The sequence below is a fragment of the Macrosteles quadrilineatus genome, unplaced genomic scaffold (genome assembly GCF_028750875.1).
Source record: "Macrosteles quadrilineatus isolate MER2022 unplaced genomic scaffold, UCM_ALF_1.0 Scaffold_64__1_contigs__length_664444, whole genome shotgun sequence".
Classification (NCBI taxonomy): domain Eukaryota; kingdom Metazoa; phylum Arthropoda; class Insecta; order Hemiptera; family Cicadellidae; genus Macrosteles; species Macrosteles quadrilineatus.
In genome coordinates this window covers 419,227-444,096 of record NW_026542657.1, presented here as the reverse complement: position 1 = coordinate 444,096, position 24,870 = coordinate 419,227, and the positions used below count along the sequence as shown (strand labels likewise).

At 37.8% G+C, this 24,870-nt stretch overlaps 1 protein-coding gene across 12 annotated transcripts in view; it reads left to right on the top strand.

Moving 5' to 3' along the window:
* The window catches only part of LOC128981965 (zinc finger protein 37-like), a 188,792-nt gene that overhangs the window by 99,140 nt on the left and 64,782 nt on the right, over positions 1–24,870 (top strand). For 6 of the 12 annotated variants that reach the window (XM_054400976.1, XM_054400975.1, XM_054400980.1 and 3 more), the window contains one exon: positions 18,693–21,228. The exons of 5 other annotated variants lie outside the window; for them this stretch is intronic. In XM_054400976.1, the coding sequence (XP_054256951.1) occupies positions 18,693–20,519 (1,827 nt within the window). In that variant the 3' untranslated portion in view covers positions 20,520–21,228. Of the gene's footprint in view, positions 1–18,692; positions 21,229–24,870 lie in introns of those variants that run through there. One more of the 12 variants, XM_054400974.1, reaches the window with a different exon arrangement.

Genomic DNA, 24,870 nt, shown 5'->3' with positions numbered 1-24,870 from the left:
AGCTTCTCTACTGTATTTTGTGAAGATACGCCAATCCTTCCCGTTTAGATATTGATAATATTCCACTTCACTCAAAGTGTTGCTTCCTAACCAAGACCTTCTAATATTACCCAAAATCGGACAGACGGCAATGAAGTGAAAGGTAGTTTCGTACTCTTCAAGATTGCATAATGAGCAAAAAAATTTTGTTCGGTCCAGGGTTTATAATTTAAATTTACCAGCTCTGCCCTAGCTTTAATCGCCCAAGAAATTAGTTCAACATCGCTGAAGGCAAGGGGGCTCTTATCTCCTAGTTCAAGGTCGACTCGCAATAGCTGTTTGTGATAAACAGATGTCCTAGCTCGGCCTACACATTCATCCTTCCATTTGATTTTAATGGCTTCTGCCAGCGATCCTAACTGTATCACCAATACGCTGACATCCTGAGTTTTAAAATTTATTTCTAAGCCATGAGTTTTCCCAACGGTTTCCCAATGTCTGCACCAAAATATATGTTTTTCAATAACCTGTTTTGCTAATATTCTAGGCAATCTATTATTAGGCAAAGATAACACTCTAACTATATAATTTATATTTGTTCTTAAAGTTTGGAAAAAAATTTTATCAGCACCCGTCTCTATATATAATATGTAATTAGGAGTGTTAGAAGGCAATCTGAACAATCTTTTTATAAACAGTTTTTGGACTGACTCGACAATTTCACTATCTATAAAACCCCACACTTGAGCCCCGTAACAAATTATAGCCTTAACTATCGACTCAAAGCAAACAGTTTTGGAAGTAATGGGTACATTTCTATTAGAAATCAACCTGTCCCAAATTGAATTTAGAGCAAATTTACCCATTTTACACTTTTCTTTGAAGTGTAAGGTCCATGATAGTGTGCTTGTCAAATTTATTCCTAAATATTTGTACTGATTTACTACTTCAATCGTTTTACCCTTGTACCACCACTTGTCCTCTATTTTTAACTTTCCGCCATTCCTAAATATCATAATTTTAGATTTTTTTAAATTAACGTTTAGGTTCCATGTATTACAATAAGCCTCTAATTTGTTTATCATATGTTGAAGGACAGTTCCCGTCGGCGAGAGGAGTATAATGTCGTCGGCATACATTAATAAATTTACTTTTTCCCCGCTAAAGTTACACCCTCCTCCTAACGCTTCTGGCAAATCATTTAAAAATAGGCTAAAAAGGGTAGGTGAGAGATTACATCCTTGCCTCAGACCTGTCCTTGTAATGAAACTGTTTGTAACTCCCTCCTTGCACCATACACTAGCAAAAGTCTCGTCATAGTAACTCCTAATATTATTAATCACGCGCGTAGATACTCCAAGCGTTGACAGTTTGTAGAACAAAGCCTTGCGGTCAATCGTATCAAACGCAGAACTAAAATCAACAAAAAAACAGTAAAGTTTACCCTGTTTCTGCGCAAGCCTTAGTTTGACCATACAACTTAGGTTAAATATATTATCAATTGTCGAGTAACCCTTCCGAAAACCTGCTTGAAACTCTGTTAGAATATTGTTATCATTGATCCAATTTTGTAATCGATTCGTTATCATTGATCCAATTTTGTAATCGATTCGTTAACATACTGGTAAATAATTTAGCTACACAATTTATAAAAGATAAACCTCTGTAGTTCTCCACTAAATCTATATTGCCTTTTTTGTGTAATGGATAAATTATGGACTCCTTAAAACTTTTAGGGATTTTATTGCTTTTGAAAATGTTATTATAGACTGATAATAATGTGTTTAGAAAATGATCAGGTGCGTTTTTGTAAAACTCGTAAGGAATTCTATCAACTCCTGGGGCCTTATCTGCCTTGACCACGGCCAATACATCCTTTATCTCTACCAAGGTGAAATCGCTGTCTAATCGGTCGTTATCTATGAAAGGTTCTGCATAGCTCATCTCACCTGCCACAAGCGGGGGGTTAAGCAAGGCGCTAAAATGCTCTATCCATTTGTTCGTCGTTATATTTCCTACTGCGTTATTGCACTTTCTCTTAAAATTTAAAATTGCTTGCCACATAGCTTTACTATCTGTATTATTATTGTTCAAATCTGAAATAATTTTGTCGTTATATAACTTCTTTTTTAACTTACACAATTTTTTGTATATATTTACTTGAGTAAAATAGTTACTTTTAACCAAGTTCGAATCAGTTTTTCTAAAAAGACTAAGCAATCTAAACATCTTTTTCCTCTCGGCTAAACACTCAAAATCAAACCACTTTTGCTTGTTTACAAACCTGTTTTTTACCGCTGTATGAGTTTTATGTTTTGCCGATCTAACAATGCACTTAGTCAAATTGTCTATATTATCCTGATTATCATTTCCTATCTGAACGTTGGTCAAATTAAGTAATACCCGACTTTTGTATTTCGATTGATCCTCCTCCGACCACTTTAATTTTGGTAACAAAGTTGACGTATTAACCTCTCTCCTCTCCCCTATGTTACTATTTATTTCATCAACTGACAGAATAATTTCGATCGGTAGGTGATCGGACCCTGGATATGGCACTACTCTAAAGTCCTTCACTAAATGCAAGGAATCCAATGACACAGTTGCCAAATCTATAACAGACGAGCCCATCGCCCCTATAAAAGTAAACTCACCCTCCTTATCACTAGCTGACCTTCCATTTAGAACGATTAATCCTCTATTGTCAAACAATTCTAATAGCTTATTCCCCCTTCTGTTTTTGGTTTTGTCTTTTGACTTCCTACCACTATCTAAATAACTATTTACATTTTTTATTTCACCATTTTCAAAACCCTGTTCATCACCTATTCGTCCATTCAGATCTCCAAAAAATATTAAATTCCCAATTTCATTACTATTTAAATATTCAACAATATCACTAAAACTCTGTTCCCACTTATTGTAATTCAAATATAAAGGTATGAAATTAAGGGATTTTTGAACACCATTGAAACTCGCCTTTACATAACTTAGTTCATGTTCATTAACAAAAGTAAAATTTTTCTGGAAAGGTGAATTCAAGTTTAACCCAATAATATCACCTCCGCTATATCTGCCAACATTACCTATCCTTTCAGCAAATTTAATACACAACTTAAAACATTTTAATTTGTCTCTAATAAAAAATTCGTCTGATTGAACTAAAAATGTTTCTGTTAGGAAAAATAAATCATATTTACATAAAAAATCAACTAAACTGTCATCAATAATTCTATTTTTCAGCCCACATATATTATATGAAAGTACCTTAAAGGTTCCTATACCATGTCCCATTACTTGCACAGCGCTGTCTCCGTCCTGCCGTTGGTTCTCAGAAGGTTTGGCGTAGTCCCCTCACACGACGACCTGCTGAGGAGTCGTGGTCTGCGCCGCCTCAGGTGCCCCCGGCAATGTCTCTCTAGGTCCCGCGCCCGTGTCCATGGCTGCAGCCTCCGCATATGTTTGAGACGTCATCCGTTGTGGCTCCTCTTCGTCGTCGTCCTTCTCCGTGCCCCGTCGAGACAGTTTGGTGAGGAAGTCCGAGAAGTCATGTCGGAATAGTTTCATCAGTTCTCGGGCTCCTTCAACTCGTCCAGCTTTCAGTGTGTTGTCTTCCCAGGTAAAACGCAAGCCCTTCACGTACAGGTGATCATGGACAAGTGGCATCTTAAGTCCTCCAACTAACTTGTCTATTTCTGCTCGTACTGCCACTAAACGCGACCGTTTAACCCTTATTTCTTGCGGAAAGTCTCTATGTATGATATAGTTAGTTCCTTTCAAAGTCTTAGCCTGGGTCAATATGTAGTCTATATCCGCGTCCTCCGGAATGTGAGCAATAATAGAGTTTCCCTCTCTCCCAATTGTATGAGCCCTATTAACCCACAACTTATCGATGCCCAACACTTCTCGGCAAAAGTTTTTTATAATTTGTTTACAATCTGGACGTTTCCCACTAAACTTAAGGCCTTTGAATATTAAATTATTCCTTCTAGACCTCCCTTCTAAGTCAATAAGTTTGTCATGCACAAATTTTCCCTGACGCCTAAGCTCACAGATTTGATCCCTTAGCGATTCATTCTCAATTACCAGTTCCTGCACCTTATTGTTTATACTACACAGGTCATCTTTAGTAGCTAAATTCCCTAGTTTTTGGTCCAATTTCCTATCCAACAGATCACTCAAACCTTTCATTAGCTGCTCGAGCGGCATGTCCCCGACCTTCTCCACACCCATGTTGAGGTTATCCCCGCTGTCGACCGGGCTTTCAGGTGACGTGTATTTTCGGTGACGTTTACTTCCCCTCGGCGCTGCAGGTGTGAAATAGTCTTCAATTTTTGAACCGCTCATTAAGAACACTTTCACAATTTTAACGTCTTGTAATAAAAACACAAAACATCGGTCGCTGTTCGATCACCGTTATACACTATTGCACTATTTTTTTTTTTTTTTTTTTTTTAAATAGAGGGCCAGGCTTCAAGTAACCATGGGATTGCAACGCAGCTAGAACAGCTTATTGTGCACCCTCATTCACAGGTCCTCATTCTTTGTCAAATCCCAGGTCCTTTGTGAACCGTGAGATCCTTTTGACAATGGTGACCCGTTCTTCCCTTTGATCTCCAGTCGATAGGCCAAGGGATCTCATGCGCAGACCTTGTAGGGCTGGGCACATAAATATCACGTGGAATGCTGTCTCCTCCTCCTCTCCACATTTCCTACATAAGAGGCTTTCAACTTGAATTCCCATCTTGTGTAAATGTCCACGGAATACCCAATGGCCGCTAATAAAGCCAACCACCTTCCGCAGGGTCTTCCTACTCAGCCCAAGGGCTTCTGCCGCTATCGCACCTGTAGGTGCCTTCAGCATTCTCTTTGACTGTACATTTCCTTCTGTTCTTTCCCAGTTCCTTTGATGTTCTATGCCCATCCACTGGCGAACAGCTCTCCGTGCTGTGTTGTAAGCAATACCACACGTCGGCTCTGGACCCATGAGCGGGCTTTCAGCTCCTTTGTCAGCACTTGTCAGCTCCCTCATTGCCAGCAATACCTTTGTGCCCTGGAACCCAACTAAGGACGATCCTGTTGGTCTTTCCCAGGGCTTTCATGGCTTGATGACAGTCCCATACAGCCTTGGAGGTAAAGTCGAAACTGTCAAGTGCCATTAGTGCTGCTTTGCTGTCTGAGTTCATGTATATAGTGTGGCCTATAAGACCGCGCTTCAAACACACTCTCGCACACTCAGACAGGGCCACCACTTCTGCCTGGAATACAGTGGCCATTTTTCCCAAACTTACGCATAACTGCACCTTGGGTCTGACTCCATATATTCCAGCCCCCGTGCCCGTTGGCTTTTTTGAGCCATCCGTATACCAGGTGATCCCCCTTTTCATGAATTCAGGTTCACCCTTATCCCAGGCATCCCTGTCAACAATGTTGACATTGTATGGTTTTTCTAGATCTGTGATCTTCACCATCCTGTCTGGTAGCATTTCCAAGGAGTTCTTTTGCACCTTGTCTACAATACTTGTGTGCTCACTGGAGGCATTATACTTCCAGTTGCCACTACAAGCCATTCTGTAGGCTGCCATCCTTGCCTCTCCTTTCACAATGATGTCGAGAGGTGGCAGGTTTAGCACTACTTCCAGGGCTGCAGTTGGAGTGCCTCTCATGGCTCCTGTGATGCTAAGGCATGCTACTCGCTGGATCTTTTGTAGTCTCTTTACAGCGGTAGTTTGCATTACCTTGGTCCACCAGACCACCGAGCCATACACCATCATCGGTCTTGCGACCCTAGTGTATAGCCAGTTAGTCATTTGTGGACTTAGACCCCAGGTCTTCCCAACAGCCCGCCTCATCATCATAAGTGTGGTCTGAGAACGTTGCGTTATATGTGCCAAATGGCTGTTCCAGGTGAGCTTGTCGTCCAGCCTTATTCCTAGGTACTTGAACTCCCTCTTAACCTGGATCTGATTACCGTAGAGAGTTGGTACTCTAGCGATATCAACATTTCTCTTCCTTGTAAATGGTACCATTACAGTCTTCATTGGATTGACCCTCAGACCTTCCTGGTTACACCACCTCTCCACTATGGACAATGCCCTCTGCATGAGTTCCAGGCAAGTGTTCATAAATTTTCCTCTTATTAGTACAACAATATCGTCAGCATATCCTTGAGCGTACATGCCCTGTGCATTGAGCTCGGACAGGAGATCGTCAACCACCAGATTCCACAGATTTGGTGACAAGACGCCACCCTGTGGACACCCTCTTTGGGCCTTGACCTCTCTCACCGTCCCACACAGAGAAGCTTGCGCTCTCCTACTTTCGAGCATGTTGCCTATCCACCTCACTACAGTGCTTTCCACATTTCTTGACACCAGCTTTGATACAATAGAGCGAGTACTGGTGTTGTCAAAAGCTCCTTCTATATCAAGAAATGCAGCCACCGCTATTTCCTTGTTCGAGATAGCACTTTCAATCTTACTAACCAGCGCATGCAGGGCTGTTTCGCATGACTTTCCCTTCTGGTAGGCATGTTGGTTCGGATGCAAAGGATGGCTTACCAAGACCCTATCCTTTATTCGTCTATCCACTAATTTCTCCATGGTCTTCAGGAGAAACGATGTAAGGCTGATTGGTCTGAAAGCCTTGGGCACAGCATATGTATCCCTTCCGGGCTTCGGTATGAATACCACCCTTGAGGTCCTCCATGCTGTTGGTATAACTCCACTGGCTAAGCTGGTCCTGAAAAGACGCACCAAGGGGAGTATCAACTGGTCCCCACCTTCCTGCAAAAACCCAGGATAGATGCCATCGGTACCAGGAGCTTTAAATGGTTGAAATGCCCTAAGCGCCCATTTGATACCGTTATAGGTAATCACAGCCCTAGCGCAGGCCCAATCTTCTCTTACCGTCCGCACCCTAGTCTCTCTTTCTATCTCCACCTGGACTGTGCTCTGCGGTTGTAAGGATCCTGGGAAGTGAGCGCTCAAAAGGCTCTCCAGCACTTCTTCTGGGCCGTCTGTATATGTACCATCCTCCTTAAGCATTGTTCCTAAAGGATTAGCTTGACCTCGAGCTAGTACCCTATGAAGCTTTGCACATTCAGAAACACTCTCCATGTTCTGACAGAATTCTCTCCATGACTCTTTCTTAGCTCTTCTAATTGTCCTATTGTAAACAGTGAGCATCTCTGAGTAGTTGTTCCAATTTCCTGTATGTTTTGCCACATTATACAGTCTGCGAACCTTCCTCCTCAGAGCTTCTAGCCCCCTATTCCACCAGCAGGCTTGCCTAGACATGTTCTTTACAGTCTCTGGGCACGCTTCTTGGTATGAGCTTAGTATGGCCGCATTTAGAGAATTCGCCATACTCTCCACCCCATGCCCTTCTGTGTCTTTTAATTGTCTTAGTCTGTCCCCTAGCACCTCTCGATACTGGTTCCAGTCTGTCCTTCTAACGTTCCTATAGGTCTCTTTTACACAGATCGAACCTATAGTGAATTCAATGTAGCTGTGATCTGACGCTGAGTGATCATCAGATACCGTTTGACGTTACCGTCACCCATCTGCCCGTATACCTCGGTCACGGCACAATCCCTAGAACAGAGATTAGTGACTTTCAGTGTCTTAATATTTCTACTGACAAAAATGCAAGCTCTAGGTTTGTCACTGTCAGTATCATATATCAACTCACCTTTTGCGGTGCTCATCCCCATGATTCTGCCTCCTGCGGTCCATGGCTCCTGTATCAGAGCCACCCCTATGCGGCCGGCAAGAATTTTCTGGCAAAGCGTAGCCGTAGCCGCCTTGCTGTGTTGGAGATTTATCTGGAGCACCGCAACCATCCTCTACTTGTGGGGATCCTTGCTCCCATGCAACCTGAAGGTTACCCTCTCGCAGCCCAAGAATGGGCGCATCGCAAGAGACTTCAGCTTCTGCAGGGAGTTTTCGTCAATTATTATGACCAGGAATTGTCCGCTAGGGTTTGAGTTCCCCCCAACGACCGCCCAGTGGTCTGTGTCAAGGTCATTCTGCAGCTTTATGCCCTGCATCACGTCCTTCTTGGTTGTTGCCCCCGTTGTGGTGGGAACAAACACTGATACTTTCACAGCCTTTACAAGTTCTTTGGCTGGGGCAAGCTTTAGCGAGCTGCCCTCAAAGGGGCTCAGCTCCTGAACCTGTTTGACCAGCCATTCCTTTGTGGTTGTGTTAGTACAGCCGACTACTAGGCATCCACCTTCAAGATGGCAGCTGCTTATCCTGACGTCTTTGCCACGAATGGCCCGTCTGGACAGCTCCCCCTTGATTTTGTTGGCTTCAACCTCTGTCAATTTCCTGTCCGGGTGTTCAGTTCTGGCGATTGCCATCTTCTCTACGGACAATGTCTCAGAATATGTGGGTGCCGATGTCCTCTTTGAAACACCGGACCCCTCTCCTTCCTTCCTCCTTGACTTCTTTTTATCACCCCCAGCATCCTCAGGTGTCAGGTGCTCTCGCCCCCTCTTTCCACCCGTCCTTCTAGAGGCTTCAACAGAGTCGGCTTTGGGAGTGCCGCCCTCACCCTGCTTTTTCCCAGCATCCTGGTTCCCAGAGGAACCGGCTTCGCCGGGAGCAGAGTTCGGGTGCTTGGCAGCCCACGCCAGCCTTCTCTCACTTCTAGATAGCACCTTCTCGCCTTTGGCTAGAGCTTCCGCTATCCTTTGTCTTCGTAACTCTCCCCTGGAAAGTCGTTTGTTTTTTCGTTCCTTTCCAGTTTCCGGGAGCTTGTCATCTTCATCAGATTTTAGTAGGCCTTCCTCCTCCATTAGGGTCGGATCTTCTACATTTACACTAGCAATAGAAGTGCTTTCGACCTGTTGGTCACACTTTTCTTGCTCCTCAGTTATGTTTTTGTCAGTTTGCTTACTAACATTTGTTTGGACATCCATTTTGTTCCCACGAGTACCGGGTATATAAGGTCCACCTCCCCAGTGACCCGATTAGAGAGGTAAGGGGTTCATACGACTGGGTTCCCCCTGGTTCCCAGAAGGCTCCGTTTCTGACACTGAGTATTAGGCCCCCAGTGCCGCAAGGCTCTCAGCACGGGTCGCATTACACCTTAGCCCAGGGCCCGCAGTGCTCAGACATAGCTATTGCTATGACTGAACGTCTAGGTGGGCGCCCTGCTCTAAGAGAGGCAAGCCTCTCTTAGACCAGCACGAAACACCCAGTTCTGATGGTGCTGCTGCCCCCCACCAGAGAGTCATTCAGGACTCTAGCTATTGCACTAGACTAACCCGTTTGCTCCGGCACGACACGACCACGTTGACTCGGCCTCGAAACTGTTGTTCGGATAATAATGCTTATAACTAGTTCCTCGCTGGAAATATAACTTAAACTGATAATATTTGTTCTGAACTATGGTTATCACTACTGATAAGAAAATGTTTAACCATTAACTCGGATAAAAGCGTATTAAAACTGGAGACAGTGTGAAACCACTTCTATCGTCTACGGCAACAGTAGTGCCAACCCCTCACTTCTTGTAGAGCTTCTTCTATTGCTAAGTTGAAGAGGATTGGGGAGAGCCCATCCCCTTGCCTTACCCCTGCATTTACTGTAAAGGGCTCCGAGACTCTCCCGTTTACTTTTACTGTACATGTGGAATTTGCTACAGTTGTTCTAGCAAGGTTTATAAGTTTGGTTGGGATTCCAAATTTGTCCATCTTTTTCCACAGTTTCTCTCTATTTATGCTATCATACGCTTTTTGGAAATCAATAAATATTGCAAAAAACTCCCTATTATACTCCCAGTACTTCGATATGACTTCTTTAAGGATAAATATTTGATTCATTGTGGACCTGCCTTTCATGAAACCAGCCTGATGATCTAGGATTAGTTCATTTGTATATTCTTCGATCCGATTTAATACTATCTTTGATAAAACTTTGTACGGTATGCTAAGGAGTGATATGCCTCTAAAATTACTACATTCTTCTTTCTCTCCTTTCTTGTGAATGGGGACAACTATTCCTTCCCTCCATTCTTCTGGAATTTCTTCTCTCTCCCAGATTATTTTAATCAGTTCCCAAAGCTTTCCTATTACTACTCCCCCTCCCTTCTTCAGTATTTCTGCTGCTATCCCATCTCTGCCCGGGGCTTTATTGCTCTTCAGAGCTTTGACTGCTGCTTCGACTTCTTCTCTGGTTGGTGCCTCAACCTTTGGTTGAACGTGATAGTATACGTCATCGTTATCTTCTTCTGGTGCAAAGTCCACACCATCTACATTTAGTAAGTCGCAGAAATATTCTCTCCATCTTTCTAAAACCTGTTGGGTTTCTGTAACAACAATGCCTTCTTTGTTTTTCACACCATAAGGGTTTGGAGTGTAACCTTTTTTGAAAAACCTTACTTTTTTGTAAAAATCTCTTGCATTATTTGCTGTGCTCTCTTCTTCTGCTTTTTCAATCAGACTATTTATGTACCTTCTTTTCTTCTGTCTCAATATTCTGTTTGTTTCTCTACTTATTTCATTGTATTGTTGTTTATCTTCTGTGGACTGGTTGCACAACCATGCCCTTTTCTTCTCCTTTCGCTCTATTACCTTTGTTTCACATTCCTCATCAAACCAGGGTTTTTTGTTGGTTCTTTTCTTTTTCCCACACACTTCTTTCGCTGTTTTTATTATGCTTTCCTTAAACACACTCCAGTTTTTATTTACATCCTCTTCTACTTGGAGGTTTTGTAAAGCTTGGAATCTGTTTTCTAGTTTCAGCTTGAATTCTCTTGTTACCTCTTCTAGCTTTTCTGTGTCAATATGTAAATTATATATTTCTTCCTTTCTTTTATGTATTGCGATTCTTTGGGCTACCTTAACTAACATTAAAGAGTGATCTGTTCCGCATTCTGCTCCCCTTATACTTTTTATATCTGTTATGCTGCTTTTGTGACGTTGGTCTACTAGGACATGGTCTATTTGATTTCTAGTGGTTCCATTAGGGGATGTCCATGTGTACTTTCTAATCAACAACAGGTAATGGAATTAAAAGGCAAACAAAAAAGTCTTACAAAATATGAATTATTGGCCTAGCACTGAAAGGGTTAAACAATAGAGAAAAATAAATTATTTAAGATTCACAAAATATCACAAATTATTCATGAAATTAAAAACATAAACATAACTATAAACAATCCTACTTTGACAGTTTAGTTTTCATTGCGTATCAAAGTTTTTGTTGCTGCTTAGTTCAAATTAGCTGTTTTCATAAATACAAAAAAGAGTGCTGCACCCTGTTGGTAAATCTTATAACTTTTTTAATGTTTTTTCATATCATAGAACCAACGTTTTTAGTTGAAACAGCTGACTAAATTCTTGAATTCTCTTTAAATATGAATACTCATAAGGTTAACATGGGGAACTACAGAGCCACTGGGGCGGAGCCCGAAAGGATTTTTGAGATAAGAATATGCTTATATGTTAATCGGGAATGTGAGCTATCATCATGCCAAATTTCAGCCCAATCCGTCCAGTAGTTAATTAATACGTGATTGAACTTAAAACAAACAAACACACAAACTTTCACATTTTTATAATACTAGATAACACGTTGCTTGAAATCGAGCAAAACTGAAACTTGTATGTAAGAAATAAACAAAAAACATGAAATGAAATGAAATGTCTTTATTTGCTTTTTTAACATGAAAAACATGCATTGCAATCGTCAATGTTACAGTCACTTATCATACAAAGCAAACCATGCAAAAATACAGGTTTGAGTACAAAACCATGTGTTCTACTCTACAAAGTTCTACTCACACAATAGTCTAGGCATACCTTTTTTTTTATCGAAATCCTCAAGTCTGGCTGGACATTTATTAATTAGCCAAATTTTCAAAAAACTTGAATTTTTTACCATTCAGTTCTTTAATTGACTTTGGCAATTTATTAAAAAATATTGCTCCCTTGACATAAGGGCTGTTTCCTGTTCTCTGGAAATTTCTCCTCACTCTGAAAAAATCATTACCCTGTCTAGTGTCATGGTCATGTATTTGTCCTACATTGAAAACTAAATTATCAGAACAACTGCTAAATTTAACCAAACAAACAACCTGGTATACATACATAGCGTACAAAGTCATAATACTAAGTGAAACAAAAATATCTTTACTTGGAGTCCTCGGGCTAACTTTTGCAACTAAACGTAGAGCTCTCTTCTGTAAAACAAAAATCCTTTTGGTATATGAATGGAAAGAACCTCCCCACAAGACAAGTCCATAAGCTAAATATGGATATACCACTCCAAAATAAACAGCCCTTAAAGTTTCACTGTCCAAGTAGTCTGACAGCCTTCTTAAAAGAGAAATTCCACTCAAAACCTTAGAAGCGACATGATCAATGTGTTTGTCCCATGTAAAATGATTGTCAAAAAATATACCAAGAAATTCACAAAACTCATTACCATCCAGAGTCATATCTTCACATGCAATGCTAAGAGCTGGAACATTGTGACCAATTGAGAAATTAACAAGATCAGTCTTACTTAAGTTTACCTTTAAATCTATTTCTAAAAAATAAGCATTGGCAGCTTCTGCAAAATTTGTTAATATAGCTTTGAGATTTGCCATATTGTTTGCCCAGCACAGCCCAGATGTGTCATCTGCATACAGACATGTAAAAACATTATCCATAACAATAAAACTATTTTCACCACACTATGATGTTTTTGGCTGTATTACATACGTTAATTGGTGGCTGAAAGTTATGTTTTGCTGGCCATGCCAGCTGTCGCCAATTTGGGGACCGAGCAGGTTTTTACAGGCCGGGGCCGCAAAATCAGCTGTCCGCTTACTTACTTAGAACATGAATGCGTTTTAAATACACAATCAAAATCCATACCATTGCAATATAGAATTGTGTTATTGTCACCGTTGCCTAGCAACTATTTCTTTATATTTTTGCTGATTCCTCAAATTATTTCTAAAGTTGTAGTTGTGTTGACGATCAGTGTGCATTATTATAGTGGTGAATAGTGGTAATAGGGTATAGTGTGGTGAAAAATAGCGTTCGTACCACGGACCGAAATGGTTTTGCAGCTCTCGATCGTTTAAGTTCTCGACTTCGTCTCGAACTTAAAAACTATCTCGAGCCGGCAAAACCTCATTTTCGGCCCTTGGTACGAAATATACTATTACATAGACTATATACAAAAAAGGTCCTAAAATTGAGCCCTGAAGTTACCACCCGAGTATCAGACCTATGCTCTCTCACTGTCGTGCCATCATCAAAAGAGACTGTGGTGCATTGTTTGCGATTTTTTAGATAAGACTCCACCAGACTCACTAACCATCCTGGAACTTTATAACCAATCAGTTTAGGCAATAAAATTGAATGGTCAACCCGATCAAAGGCCTTCGAAAGGTCTAGCAGAAGCGCTACCACTTTACAACCCTCATCAAGTTTTTCAAGTGCAGTGTGAACAAAATAAACAGCAAGACCTTAATCAAAGAGTTGCTCTAAAATAATTTATATGACTGATTATAGAAATATAAAAATATTATGATGTAAAAAATATAAAAGTAATCTACAATATTTAAATTTACATTCACTCTCATACTGCTTTGGTTATCTCTTGTGTATAGTAGGCGGGTGCACTCTATGAGCACGTAGATGTCAACCACACACTGTAAAGTGAGCTTTTGACCTAATGTAGCTCAATTCCTCTCTTGACGCCAACCATCGCTACTCTTATTCTGATATGATAGGTTACGTACCTTTTTTATTCCGTCGTCAGTCCTAAAATAGTCAAAGGGTGACTAGTTTCGGGTCAGAAATGACCCATTTTCAAACCCATTTTATCAAATCGATTGGTCCAAAATCCGACAGAAGTCTTTGTTAAGAGGTACAAACACATGTCGACACATAAAGTTCACACATTTACGACACAAAGCACATTTAAATAAAGCAGCCGGCTACATTTTATAAGAGACACACTGACGCAGGTAGCACGGCGGACACGACGGAACTAGCCGTTGTCGAAGCGGTGACATTGACCTTTGGGGTGGGGGTGCGTCAGCTGATAATGGTTAGCATTAGATACATTGTTGACAATTTCTATCCTATCGAATAATATGTTAGAGTCGGAATTTAGTTTTTCGTTCAGAACGTTCTGGGGGGATTTTTTTGTGGCTTTATAAATTTCGTAGTTCTCTAAAACGTTCATGAGGGCACCTTTACTGCACTTGTGTAAAATTTGTAGATTATTTTGGCAACTATTGATGTTATGGTTGGCATTTATCAAATGTTCTGCGAATTTGGAACGCTGTTGTGTCAATTTTGGTTTAGGGAGGTGTTCCTTGAACCTGGTTTTGAATGAGCGTCCTGATTGGCCTATGTACAATTTAGGGCAGTCGTTACAAGTCAACTTGTAAACACCAGTACCGTCTAGGTTGTCAGTATTATCTTTGTAGCTAGACTGGTTCAAATGACGTTCTAATTTGCTTGATGTTTTACTGGCCAAAGTGATGTTATGTTTTTTCAGTTCGTTCTTTAAAGTGTAATGTAGACTGGCACCAAATTCAACAAAGACGAAGTTGCGAGATTTTTCATTTTGTTTAACAATTTTGTTTTTATGTTTGTTAATAATCTTATCAATAATATTGCTGGGGTAACCATTATTGATAGCTATATGTTTCAATATAAGATATTCGTTATTGTAATCTTCAATGGACATTGGGATTTTCATTAGTCTGTTAACAAAACTGTTGTAGGCTGCCATTTTGTGGGCTTGGGGATGATTTGAAGTGGCATGGATAGTATGGTCGGTGGTTGTCGGCTTCCTGTAAATCTTGAATTTTATTTGGTCGTTTTCCTTAGTTAACGTAAGATCTAGGTAGTTTAAAGATTGGTTTTGTTCGATTTCTGAGGTAAACTGCAATTGGGGGGATATGCTATTTAAGTAGTTGTTCAAGAGCTGTATTTGTCTCGAGTTGCCTTTAAAAACAATAATTATATCGTCCACGTATCTTTTGTAGAACAATATCTTACTACGGAATTTATTTTCCTCGGAAAAGATAAATTGGTTTTCGAAATGGTTTATGTATATTTCAGATAGTATGCTAGATAATGGAGAGCCCATAGCTAAACCATCATTCTGTAGATAAAATTTGCCGTCAAAAGTAAAATAGTTTTGTTCTAGAGTGATTCTTAATAGAGTCATCAGCTCGTCAATGGCTTCGGGACTGAGTTCAGAATTGTTTGACAAGTTGTCACGAGTGATATCTAAGGTCTTCTGGATAGGGACATTCGTGTATAGATTAACTATGTCTAGTGAGGCTAGTGTGTGTCTATTCTCAACTTTGACCTTGGAAATTTGTTCTACTAAGTCTAGGCTATTTTTTAGGCTATAGTTGTTCTGTAGTTTAACATGGTTTCTCAGTAACTTGTCGAGTAGTTTGGCGATTTTATAACTTGGGGCTGAGGTAAAGTTGACTAAGGGTCTGATAGGCATATGTTCCTTATGAATTTTGGGTAGACCTCTGAGAACTGGAGCCTTTGGTTTTATCATTTTTAGATGGTTGCAACGGTCACCGTTCAAAATAGATTTAGTTCTGTTTAATGCATGTTTTAACCTGGTCTGGAATGTGTCTGTGGGGTCATTAGTGATTTCTGTTATGTTATTATTCTTTATGAAGTCTGAAACTTTCTCTTTGTATACACTATTGTCCAAAATGACGATACATTGGCCTTTGTCAGATTTAGTTAAAATGCTATTGTTATTTATTAACTTTTCTTTAATGGATTTAATAGCATTTATATCGTTGTTCTGAAATTTGTTCTTATGTATTTTAGAGTTACATACATGTGTATGTATGTATGGATACGCGTTTAACATTATTAGTGTTGGAAAAAACTATACGATTTATTTGGCCAGGTGGTGCTTTGTTTTCAGCTTTAAAAATTGCTGCGACATCTGCACAGGTAGCACCATTGTAGCGAGGGAAGACACTTCTTCTGTCTCTTATTATGTACATAAGAATCTCACTTGACTCCTCGGAGCTCTCGTCCCTACATAATGTCTGCCACAGTCTTCAAAGATTTGCAAATGGGTTGGCATTGTGACCCTATTTCCCGCATATTTTTTATTGCATTTTTCGTTTGAATTGTGCTTGATTCTCTTTTGGGTTCTAGTGACATTGTTGTACTTACTTATATATCTGTGCGTATTCAGGATCATCACCTTCTTGAGGAATTAGAGGACCCACTCGGTGGTAAAACGTGTCACGGTTCTTAAAACTGTAGATCTCCTGTGGAACTTTCTCATCTTAATGAGCTTTGGTGCTGACCATGGTAAAGACAGAATTGAATTGACGAACTTTATCCAAATAATTTCAGGATATAAGTCTCACAGTCCTATTTTCAGATTGGGAGATTCCAATAAGAACCTGAAGGTATTGTGAATTGCACGAATGAGGTAAATGAACCTTTCATTTATGACAACAAAGAGTAAAAACTTAACTGTCTTGGCCAGTCTTTTCTTGCTTAAAAATATGTAAGCTACTACAATGTAAAGATTTAACATTCATTTGTCCGAGATTGGACTATCACAACTGTGATACTACCACTATGTACCCACCAAATGTTCAATTCAGAGGTTGATGCAAGCGGTCATGTTCGCGTTCCCTCCAGCCACTCATAGTTCTTCGTCGTACTGGTGGCATTTGATTTTAAATTTAAATGAAATAAGGAAGTTAACCAAACAACAGAAAACACTATAATGGAATTGGAATTTTTATACACATTGTAAATTACATGATAATATGGTAATGTAAGGGATAACTGCCCTGCGAATAATCACTTTTAAACATTCACTTCATCACATCGAACTGTAACAATCAGTAAAATACGATGTAAGGTAAATCAATTTAACCATAGACAAAAAGAATAAAATATTTATTAAATATTTATTCTTAAACTCTTCTTTATGAACCAGAACCAGACTTAGTTAACAGATTGAAACAAAATATAAATTCCTGCTTTGCTCTGGAAGTTTTAAGTCCTGCAGTCTGTGGTTAACCTTAAAAACTATTTCAAACTACGTCCATATGTTATTTGTAAACAAAGGGAAATGAGTTTGATCAAATGTCAACAGATAGCGCCGCCTTCCAAACTTTAGCCCTTAAGTGTACTTAAGTGGTGCCCTTTCTAAATATTCTGAGACGTATTTGCACATCTACGTGGAAATACCTTTAATTTGACACCTCAAACTTTAAAATCCATCAAGCCGTTATTGAGTTATGACTGTGAAAAGAAAACTGCTTGCGTATTAATATATAGATTAGTAAGATATACGTGTCCATCGGCACGATAACTTGAGTAATTTTCGTCTGAGTTTGATAAAATTTGGTTTGAAGGTGTAAGGCGGGATAAACTTGAATGAGTTCGCGAACCAGCATGATCGGACCATGGGAATGGGGTTTTATGGGGTAAAAATGGGTTTTTCTCATTTTTTAACCTTAAAACACACAATTTATCAATTTTCCTCCTGACCGTTTTAAAGAGCTTAAAAAACAAATAATTTAGTATATCAAAGTGTTTTTGTACAATAATTGGTTACGGAGAAAATTCAAAAAATTGTTAATTAAAAATTCCTATGTTATTCTTATGGAGAATATTAAAATATTTCGTAGTTGGCTTGTTTATGGATAAATTTTGATCAAACTTGGCGTTTTCATTTATTTCATTCTAAGCTATTGATATTTTAATAAAAAACACACTTTATTAGTTTCCCTGTAGCAGCTAACCGAGGTACTCGTTAAACATAAATGTTAATTTAATAGATTAATAATAAAAAATCAATCCAGGCAAATGGAAATTCACTAAGTCGGCAGGTTTGCTGCAGCGGGGGTATTTTTTATATACATGGGTAATGAAATTGTTCAGAATTTAATGAGGAACCATATTTAAACATTAGTTTGAAAAAAATAATAAAAATAAAGGAAATTAGATAAAACTGGCATGATGTCACCTTCAACCTGCCTCCTACCAGGTCTGAGTTAAAGACCAAACACTATTGTTCTTTAGGCTTGGACTTGACTCGTGAACCCCCCAGGACTAATGTTCGAAAGCCGGGATTATCTGTATCAGAATCAATAATCTTTATTCAATCTGTATGTTCATACATGAATAATACATAGGCTACAAATAATTTTACAGAAATCTTAAAATATATAATTATTGATATCAATTTTATACAAAAAATAAAACTTTCATTTTTAATATAAACAAATCTATACATTAAGAAAGCATACGGAAAATTCAAATATGAAAAGAGATATACATTACAAACTGATAGATTTAAAACTAAGATTGTTGTCAGATTTAAAAGGTGAATAAAAACCAAATAAAAAGCTCTTCAATAGAGTAGCAATTTATTGTTAAGAGATAAGCTTTTACTTTATCTCTAAAACATTTTTTATCCATGCCAGTTTTTAAATTCAATTCAATGGCAATTTATTTTTTTTTTTAATTTCCCCATGTACGTAGCTTTTTCAGTCTGACGAATAGAAAATGACGCTTGGTAATGTTCTGCGTTACGAAGAGTATCGACGTAGTTTGCTGAAACACTCCCTCATTATAAAATGTAATATTGTATAAAATATACCTAATTTTTTTTACCAGGCACTTCACTCCATGATGATTTTATGTAAGTGTTTACAAAAATTCTTTTGTGTTTTAGATTCTCAGTAATACTACACAATTTGAAGAGCTAAATTCCATTGGAAATAGTGTGGAAATTCGAAGATGCTCAGTTTTGAAAGAGGGAGTAACTTTTTCAAATAATCTAACAAAACCAAAAAGTGAAAACCAGATGATCAAAAATGAACCAGAAAAGAATGTTATTACGAAGACAGAAAACAAAATGAGTGATGAAGATTTTAGAATGGTGTTCAAAATTAAAGAACGCTTTGTGGATATAGATCCTTTACCTTCTAGTAATTTGTTACTGAAAACTGACTTTAACACAGATGTACAAGTCAAGAATGAGGATATAAGTGTGAGGGAGAGAGATGATTGTACTAAAGTTGATGATAATAATTCAAGTGGCAGGGATGATAACACTGACGTTGGTGATAGTAGTGGAAGTGACTGGGAAAAGGAAGTTTTGACTGGATGGAATAAAAGGAAAAACAGTATGATGTTTAAAAAACAATTGAAAAATAACAATGTTACAGATTTAAATCCAGCTGAATGTACAAAAAATAAAAAAACTATTCCCCTAAAAAAGAATTTAAAATGCAGGGTAAATACATTGGCAGAAAAAAGTATTATGTCCAACACTAAACTGAGCAATAAAAGTTTTTCAAAAAAATCAAATTTGTCTTCAATGTCTAGTAAAAATTTGACAGATAATTTGACTTTATCTTCTTCTTTGACAACCAGTACAAATGCGCAGAATAATTGGAATATGCCTACAACATCAGCCATATTGTATAATAATGTTATTTATACTTTGCCTGTTTTAAATGTGTCACAGCCTCCTGTGTTGTCCCTCATACCACCTCCAGCCCTTGGAACAAATTACATTTTAACCAACCATCACATGTCTGAGAATGGTGTTAAAACTCCTTTTCCAACCATGCCATTAGCTAACACCAAATCTGAACAAATAAAACCAGACAAATATAATTTTCAACTTAAACTTCCTTTAATGCCAGTTAAAAGGACAGTACAAGAAAAAATATTGCCAAAACCAAAAACTGAACAGTATTGCAGAAAGTGTGATAAACATTTTGAATCTGTGGATTCCTATCATCGTCACAGTAGATATTCATTGTGCGGTGGACATAGACGAGAAGCAAGATTTCAGTGTGATTTGTGTGGTAAATGTTTATCTGGTTTAGTCAAATTGGAAGCTCACAAAAATTCCCACACTAATGCACGTCCATTCAAGTGTGTTGACTGTGATAAACATTTTAATAGCAAAGTTGCTAGACACATGCATCATAAAAAAATGCATTTAAATGTTAAAAAAAACAACTTTTTATGTTGTTTTTGTGGCTACATGACACAAAGTGGAGAGCATTTATTGGCTCATGAAGACGGTCATCGAGTTCCTGAAGGTACTGAGGTTGCCAAACCATTCAAGTGTTTGGTTTGTGGTAAAGGGTTTGTATCTCGGTTCAAGCACACAAAACATCAAAGAGAGCACAAGCTGAAAAAGTGTGGTAAATGCTCAGAAGCATTTGCAACACAGATACAGTTGATGAAACACAAGGAAGAAGCTCATAATATTATCAAAACTTATCAGTGTGATGTTTGTGGGATGAAGTTTAGGCATTCACACTCTTTCAGATCTCATAAAAAGACTGTCCATTCCACAGTTTTACCATTTGTTTGTGCAATTTGTGACAAAGGTTTCAAGAGGAAATGTAATTTACAACAACACATGATAACCCATTCTGAAGAGCGACCAATATCTTGTCCTGAATGTGGTGACAGTTTTAAACGAATTACACATCTGAAACAGCACACTGCTGCAATTCATCGTGATGGTAGAAAATAATTACTTGTAAATACTTCTTTATACTTCTAAACATTATTTTCTTTTTGAATCGATACACTTTGTCTGTGGATATGTATGTGTATTCTGTATATCATTAAGTACATCACTATAGTCAACTTAAATAGAATTGTCGGTTGATTAATAGCAGCTGGCCTATTTAAAAACATTACCTTCACCTGCCAGTTCTATTTGTGTTGAGTATAGATACAACAGCTTTCCTAAAACGTAAAAAACTAAAAAGATTAACAATAACAATCCATGGATATCTCTTGACACTAAAAGAAAAAGACTAAACATTGTGGAGCTTGAAAAACAATACAGATTATTTAAAACTGATGACACTAAACACAAAATTAAACATAATGAAATGTATAATTAAATTTACAAGTTCAACAAGGCCAATATACAATAATTTTATTTTATTCACTAGCCCTTTCAGAAACTAGGTTTCCATCTTCAGGCACTATAGTTCGGCCGGTTAGAAAACGACCTGCGCGCTAATGCTAAACTAATGCTGGAGGAGGTCGCTTTCTAAGCGGCCGAACTATAGTACACATCGATCTCTATTATTACAACTGGATCGCACGCTGTACTGCTCAGAGATAGACGCATATCGGTCCGCCGCTCCCCCCACCACTAAGGTTGTTACTGTCTCTCTCTTACTCATCACGTCTTATGGCGTTTCCGCGTTTGCGCTCACAAAATAAGCTATATCTCTGTTCATAGTGGCTCGATTGTCAATTTGTTTACACAGTTGTAATCTGCATGAAATTGCGGAGATTATGGTATATGTTTTATATCAAAATAATTCTTTTTTAGATTATATTGATTCTTAAATCTACTACAGTAATTACGGTTTGTTATTGCCACTTTTTAAATTAATTATAAAGCTGTTATCATAGCTAATGATTAATTAACTTAATTTAGCATACACACTTATGTTTTTAATGTTTAATCTTGTGTTTTTTATGCATTTAACATGTAGGAGAGGACCCATGCTGATCCACAGCTTTAAAATAAATATATTATCCGAGAAAATCAAATGTTCATTATGATTTTTATGGTTTTCTCGTTCTCAAAATGCCTCGCTGTACATGCAAAACAGGGCATTGATAGAGGGCCAATTGAGAAAGAAAAGTCGTTTTGGGGTAGTGTTAGGGCGCATTTGTAACCTAATAGTTGAGTTTGTCCAGGGTCAGGTGCTGACTGTGATGAGTTAAGCGGCTGTGGTTAAGCCTATTACGCGCCACTGTTCTGTAGCTGCGGTCGTTATCACGATTACGCCTCCTGTCTATGTTTTGTTTTCGTCGCGCTGGAGGCATTTAAAAAAAAACAACAAATAAACAAACTATAGCTACACAAAACAACAATAAATTCACAAATTTAAGTTACATTCATGCTAACACGATCCGTCATAGCAACACAAAACAACGATAAGTACACAAATTTAAGATACAACCATACTTAAACGATCCGTCTTGGGGGTTATGTTTACACAAACTCAAATAGTAAATAAATTTACTCAATGTGTCTCATTGAATTGAAAAATAAATAATAGCAATTAAATTATACAGCTGATCGAAATGTAAACAATTATGTTCTTCAAAAGGATAACATGGAAACTTTAAAGCCACTGGGGCAGAGCCCAAGGGACTTTTTCAAAAATGCAAGGCCAGTTTGCAAATCTACGCGACACGCTATTTCCAATGAGACGTCAATGGATAAAATTGGTTAAGAAATGGCGGAGGAGTTCAACCGACAAAGTTTCATGTAGCGTATTAATTATATAGATAGGTTTTTATTTTCTGAGTTCATTTGGCTCTTTTACCCGACCGATTTCAATGATTGAGGTCTAAAAGTAAAAGGTAGCACGTAGAGATTTGCCAAAAAGTTTGTTTTTTTTACTAAAGAACATAATTTTATTCGTTTTTGAATTCTCACATCAATTTAGGATTTATTTCACAATCTATAATTTTATAATCCTATATACCTATATAATCGTATATACCTATATAATCCTATATAATATACCTATATAATCTTATATAATCCTATATATCCTATATATTTTAAGAACCTTCAGTGAAATACCGGCTTTCACATAAGCTATTAGTTATTCAAATCGGACGAGTTTCAAGCAAACGCAAGGTGAGGAACCAATATAAAAACTATTTTCTTGAAATTTTTCTGTCCCGATCTTGAGAAAAGTCAAGGGTCTTCAAGAGGTATCACTGCCACCACTACTCTAATTTAATAGTAGTAGGCCCTAATGAGATGGGGAAGATAAAATAATAATAATAATTTTGATGCTGAATACTTAAGGTTTATTTGAACTATTAGATGCGAATGTGTGAGTATATATTAATTATGAGCAAGAGCAATGATGTCGACAGTACGATGGGAGAAGTGCGATTAATACCTAGATGACAATGCCCGTGTGCCCCCTCCCTATTCAAATACGGGATCATAGTAACTACAACACGTCTCTTTGTTCCTACACTTGCATTGAAATTACGTGATTCACCGTTGATAAGCCTAAAAGGCCGAAAAACCTAAGGAAACTGTTACAACTTGACCTAAATACAAAAGCAAAAAAACAACTAAATCAACACCTGGTTTAGGGACGGTGACACGCTACATTTCTATGATTAAAAATCAATAGCTCCAGTATTGTTCATGATTTTTATATGTTTGGACTCAAAATACACAGTAACTTATAGGGTTTAATTTGATTTATTGATCGTTTGAATCAGTTAAGAAAACAACTTTTCTTTCCCAATTGGCCCTCTATCAATGCCCTGTGTTGCATGTACAGCGAGGTATTTTGAGAACGAGAAAACCGGCCGGAATGCTTTAGGTTTATTAATAACGAAGATAAACATGGTCTGAGTTACACACCGGTAATCTTTGAGTTGACTCTTTTAAACTCATTGTAAATATGACTGTTATTCGTTTTGAAATAACTCCTGTAATACTTTGCAATTGCTCGAATTCGAGCAACATGTACACTAGTTTTTTTTTAATATATGAGATTTTTCATATTAGTAATAAATTATGCTTCATGCAGCGAACTTAACCAAAGTCATATATTTGTTCAGTTGGAGTGCCAAATGAAACGAGCCCCAAAAGGTTTAGAATAATTATGAGAAAAAACATATTATTTACGAAACAAACCATTTGTGTATGACAATAATATTTCAATACAATACAATTGTTAAGACATTTACAATTTTACAATTTACATTTTCTTGTGTTTTTGAACAGTATTAATTTGTGCAACTTTTGCCGAAGACCAAATTCCCTTATGTCCTAAAATGTCCCTAAATATGTTCCTAGACTTACAATTAATTGTATGATTTTGATAACTTAAAAACTATGAAAAAATTATGACAACTTCTCTAATCCCTGATACTTTTGTCATTAAATCAACTTTTATCTGGTTTAAAGTGATTTGTTTATAAGTACAAAGTAGTATGCATTTAGTAAATAAGATAACCTCTGTATTTTAAGAGGCTTAATAATAATAATTTACTAAAAAAATATTAAGCCAGACAGATTTCTTGTTTTAATATTGGTACAGCGGGTGAAATGCGATTAAGCCCGTGTGTCCCTCCCTATTCAAATACGGGATCATAGTAACTACAACGCGTCTCTTTTGTTCTTACACTTGCATTGAAATCACATGATTCGCCGTTAGATCAGCCTAAAAGGCCGAAAAGAACTAAGGAAACTGTTACAACTTGACCTAAATACAAAAGCAAATACAAAAGCAAAAAAACAACTAAATCAACACTTGGTTTAGGGACGGTGACACGCTACATTTCTATGATTAAAAATCAATAGCTCCAGTATTGTTCATGATTTTTATATGTTTGGACTCAAAATACACAGTAACGTATAGGGTTTAATTTGATTTATTGATCGTTTGAATCAGTTAAGCTCAAGATACCGTACTGTATTAGTCAATCAAAAATCATAAATTAGATTTTCTTGGATAATATATCTATATATTAATTACGTAAGCCGATTCTTTGCGTCAAAATTGTGAGCGACTGGGAAGTCGTAGAACGACGGGAGAGGGCTCAAATTAAAGGTCTTGATCCCGTGACGGCGGGAAAAATAGTGAAATTCCCAAAATCTTAACACAAAATTAGATATAACGTAAAATGTTCTCCATAAGAATAGCATTTGAAGGCATTTACTGCTGATTTTTGTTTACTTCAATACAGCTGATCGTGATTTATCATTAAGCAAGTAAGCTCATATTTGGATTACTCATTTGCCAGTCAATTCTGCAATGTAATGTATACTATATATAAAGCAAACTATATAAAGGGATAACGTGACCCTT